A 4768-nucleotide genomic window follows, 5' to 3' on the forward strand; every position below is an offset into this window, starting at 1 on the left:
GGAGAAGAAAGAGGGAAGGAGAAGAGACACAGAAGGGAGAGAAAAGAAAGAGCCCAACTTCTCCCAAACAAACACTCCCCCAAAAAGCTCCCCCACCTCCTCTTGCCCCAAAACCATCATCTATAAGACACATTAACCAGATGGGTGTAGAACAAGGACGCATAGTGAAGACAATGGAAACCCAGAGGAGCAGTGGTCAGGTAGACAGAGAGAGAGGAACACCTGACCCATCAGGTCTGAGGAGACCCACTAACTCAGTGTCAGACAGTACAGACACTCCTGATAGAAGCAGTCCAGGATTGTCAGCTGTTTCTGTAGTCACAGCATTTAGTCCAACGGTGGGCAGTGGTACTCTATCCAATCCAGTAAACTACAGTTCAGGTGCACCCTCCAGACTAGGAGATACCAGTTCAGGTGCACCCTCCGGACCAGGAGACACCAGTTCAGGTGCACCCTCCGGACCAGGAGACACCAGTTCAGGTGCACCCTCCGGACCAGGAGACACCAGTTCAGGTGCACCCTCCGGACCAGGAGACACCAGTTCAGGTGCACCCTCCGGACCAGGAGACACCAGTTCAGGTGCACCCTCCAGACCAGGAGACACCAGTTCAGGTGCACCCTCCGGACCAGGAGACACCAGTTCAGGTGCACCCTCTGGACCAGGAGACACCAGTTCAGGTGCACCCTCCAGACCAGGAAACACCAGTTCAGGTGCACCCTCCAGACCAGGAGACACCAGTTCAGATACAACTTGTACAGCAATAGACAGTAGCTCAGATACTCTGTCTACTACAGAGGAAAATGTACCAACAGAGACCAGTACAGCTACAGCCTCTCTACCAGGAGAAACCAGTTGAAAAGCACTTGTTGAAAAAGTTTGTTAAACAAAAATGTTAGGCTCTGTACGGGGATGCTTTGTTTCTCTTATATTTATACAATTCTTTTATAGGGTATTTAAAACCAAATACCTTTAGACTTTTATCTTAGTCATTTTCTATTAAAGTATCTTTACCTTTAGTCAAGTATGACTTTTGGGTACTTTTTCACCACTGTATTATAGCACATCAAGATAATGTATTGTGTTGGTACAGTATACAGTACATTTTTCATACCAACTTACATTTTGTATATTTAGGTGCATTTTATTAAGAAAAACATTTCATGAAGAGCTTATTTGATTCTTTACACGGTGTGAGGGCTGATACTTTGCTATATAAAAAATAATACATATTTCAAATGTTAATGTTTTTTTTTAAATTGTGAGAAAAAGTTGCTTTTGTCCCGACTTTCAATAATGTCTGAGGCGTAGGCCCCTATAAAAAAGAAGAAATAACCCTATCACTTTGACTTCATGTATCTCACTTGACTGACCAAGGACGATCAATTCCAACCGTAATAGTATTAGTCGCCATCTTCTGTTGCATTTGTGACACATAATTAATGAATGGTAAGTTACCATATTTCCCGCCGGTATTCATAATTATAGTCTAGACTCACTCAAGTGAAACAAAGAGGAGATTTCAGTCGAGTGTAAACTGACAACAGGTGTTTTGACACAGACATCCAGCTAGCGACAGTTGATCCTTTTTTCATGAATGTTAGGGGGCAGACTATTGAGCCGAGTTAAGGGTGTGCATTATAAGAACATGTGAACTATATAGACTGTGCCATTGTGTATTTTAAATGTGAAAGGTAGGTCTACTTCACAGCTGAATGTATACTGGGCTGTTATTACTGGGTGGACAAGATGTTAACGTTATGACATGTTAAGAGTGATGATGCAACCATAGAAATAGAATTTAAGTAGACCTACCGGAATTATGATTCTATTTCTAAGGGTGTAACTCTGCTCTTTTCCCATAGCAGCTGCAGCCTCACCAACACCTTATGTCATCACAAACAGGAATGTCATCATCAACCCTGGGATCCCTGGTGGAGTTCTACAGGAGATCCTCTGGAAACATGGAGTAAACAAGGGAGGTGGAATGGAGCATCCCGACGGGATACAGGAATTTTCTGATTATAAAGGGAGGACATCCTTGAACACCACAACAGGAGAAATCACAATCAGACAGCTGACCAAGCAGCTCAGTGGGGTGTATGAGGCAGAGTGTATGATTGGTGGGAAATACAGACCTTTCAGCAGAGAGTGAAATTCATTGTTAAGTCATTGTCTCTAAATGGCAGGTTGGGACTTGTGATCCAATGATGACTTCCATTGGAAGTATTTGAAGTTATTTATATGAATAGAATATTATTTTAAACTATTTTCAAATATTTATTTCATAATATATTATTACAAATACCAAGCAGACCAGGGTTTAAATGCATGGGAGTATTTCAATATTTGTACTTGAAAATACATTTGTCTGTGTATTTGAGTATGTTCAAATACTGTACATGCCAATAATTTAAGTGAATATTCAACTACTTGGATTTTCAAATACAAATATCCATACACTAACTTCAAAATGTATTTGAAAGTAATTGAATTACTCTAAATAGTATTTCAAGTGAACCCAGGTCTGTTAGCTACTAATCATCAAATGATGCCATACATTGCCTCAAAGCACATGGTCTGTGGTCTGCAGTAATATAATTCTGTCAATGACTTCAGTATGTGCCTGTAATTCTTTAGTTTTTATTGACAATCACACAGACATAAGTGACATAAGGTCACTACTTCAAGAGGAGGTGGATAGATAGGTAGGCTACAACCTATGGATGATTTTGATAAACACTCAACTCAACATAAAAACAATGAAACAGAATTTTGAAAAGGCGTTGGAAGAAAACAACAATGTGGGTATTTTCCTTCCTTTTCTATTCTTTAGATAACAAAATGTTCAACATGTAGACTGCTGGACCTCCTTTCCTTGGATCAGAAAGTATATAGGCTAAACCTGTTTCCAGACTCAGTGTCTGGAGGGGTGAGGGCCTTTCTTCTTGGACTGGGGTAGTGGTGGGGGCTGCTCCTCATCATCATCCATTGGTGTCTGTGGAGGCCCCCCTCGAGGCCTCTGGTTGGGGGCTCTGGCCGTGGGCCTGGGGCCGGTGGAACCAGGTGGGTCCCCACCGGGGGGTGTCTGCCTTTGCTTCTGGCACTCTGGTTGAGAAGGATGCTTTGTCTGGCCCTCTGAGTGGTAAGGAGGCTGGGTCTTGGTCAGGGGGGCTAGTCTCAACTCTCTTTCCTCTGTGAAGGAGAATGAACAGATGAAATGAGGGAGGGAACAAGAGAAAGATACTGTAGACACCATAAATGTTTCTGTGCACAGAACACCAACACAATAGCCATAGACATTTGAGTTACCTTCAAAGCGCATGTGGCTCTTGCGTCGGCTGAGGCAACAGCACACCAAGGTGATGATGATGAGGAGGAGTACCAAGCCCCCTCCCCCGGCCAGGATGCCCACCATGGTCAAGAAATCAAAACCAAACAGTGAACGCCGATCAATCGGTTTTAGGACAGCTGAGATGAGGGTGGGGGATGAGGGGTGGAGCAGAACGAGAGACAAATGAGATGTTTTACTGTCTTTTTTATGTGGTGCTCCACCAATCTTAAATATCGGTCACTTTTTTTTCCTGAAAACAGAAGAAAAACAGAGAGAGAGAAAAAAAACAACAGAGAGAAAGAGACAGAGAGATACACAAAGAGAATTGCAATTGAGCCCTTCAAAACATACTGTACCCTTGCATGTTGGTTTGATGATGGGGTGTATGAGGCAGAGTGTGTGATTGGTGGGAAAATACAGACCTTTCAGCAGAGAGTGAAATTCATTGGCGAGTCAGGGTTTCCTAAAGGATGAATCAGGTCCCACGTTTGGGTCATAAAGTCACTTGGTTGGCAACCACTGGCTTGTTGTAATATGATAAGTACTCAAACATAAATTAAACCTATGCCGTGCTCTCCAAAAGTCCCCATGATAAGAATTCCAGAGATAGATATCACATCAGATGCCCTAGCCGCCTAGAACCAGCCATTCCGGTCTGTGTGTGTGTGTGGGAGGGGGTGGGGGGTGGAGAGAGAGAGGAAATAATGTCAACATTTCCATGACTGTGCAAGACTTTCAGTCCAACATTTGTTACTGAAGTAACAGCAAACAAGCTGGGAACACAAGCACATTGTAAAGAGAGAGAGCTTTGTGCAGTGTGTGTGCAGTCTGTGTGTACAGTGTGTGTATATACAGAGTGTGTGCAGTGTGTGTGCATGTACAGTGTGTGTGCACAGTGTGTGTGTACAGTGTGTACTGTGTGTGCATTGTGTGTGCGCTGTGTTCAATGTGTGCAGTGTGTGTGTAGTGTGTGTCACCAAGTGTCCTCTGGCTGATGTACTCCTCCATTAATGACATAATGTCAACATTCAAACTTCTATGATTGACATTTAGTATCACCAGCCAGCCAACAGTCATTACTAAACTAACAGAGAGAACATTTAACAACACAAACACATTGTAAAGAATTATTGTGTATGTGAGGGGCAAGAAGATACAGATAGGAGAGATGATGGAGGAGAAAGAAATGGACAGGAGAGAGAGACTGAAAATAATGAAGAAGAGCAGGTGAAAGGAGAGGGAGAAGAAAGAGGGAAGGAGAAGAGACACAGAAGGGAGAGAAAAGAGCCCAACTTCTCCCAAACAAACACTCCCCCAAAAAGCTCCCCCACCTCCTCTTGCCCCAAAACCATCATCTATAAGACACATTAACCAGATGGGTGTAGAACAAGGAAGCATAGTGAAGACAATGGAAACCCAGAGGAGCAGTGGTCAGG

General features: G+C 43.2%; 1 protein-coding gene across 1 annotated transcript; it reads right to left on the bottom strand.

Annotated features, from left to right (window-relative positions):
• Positions 1-2643: 2643 nt before the first annotated feature.
• Positions 2644-3608, bottom strand: LOC124011227 (basic salivary proline-rich protein 2-like). The gene is made up of 2 exons (XM_046324371.1): positions 3311-3608; positions 2644-3193 (listed from the first exon to the last, which is right to left on the bottom strand). Exons 1-2 carry the CDS (start codon positions 3414-3416, stop codon positions 2916-2918), a joined length of 384 nt encoding a protein of 127 aa, XP_046180327.1. The 5' UTR covers positions 3417-3608; the 3' UTR covers positions 2644-2915.
• Positions 3609-4768: the final 1160 nt, after the last annotated feature.

This window comes from Oncorhynchus gorbuscha, linkage group LG23 (assembly GCF_021184085.1).
Source record: "Oncorhynchus gorbuscha isolate QuinsamMale2020 ecotype Even-year linkage group LG23, OgorEven_v1.0, whole genome shotgun sequence".
Lineage (NCBI taxonomy): Eukaryota > Metazoa > Chordata > Actinopteri > Salmoniformes > Salmonidae > Oncorhynchus > Oncorhynchus gorbuscha.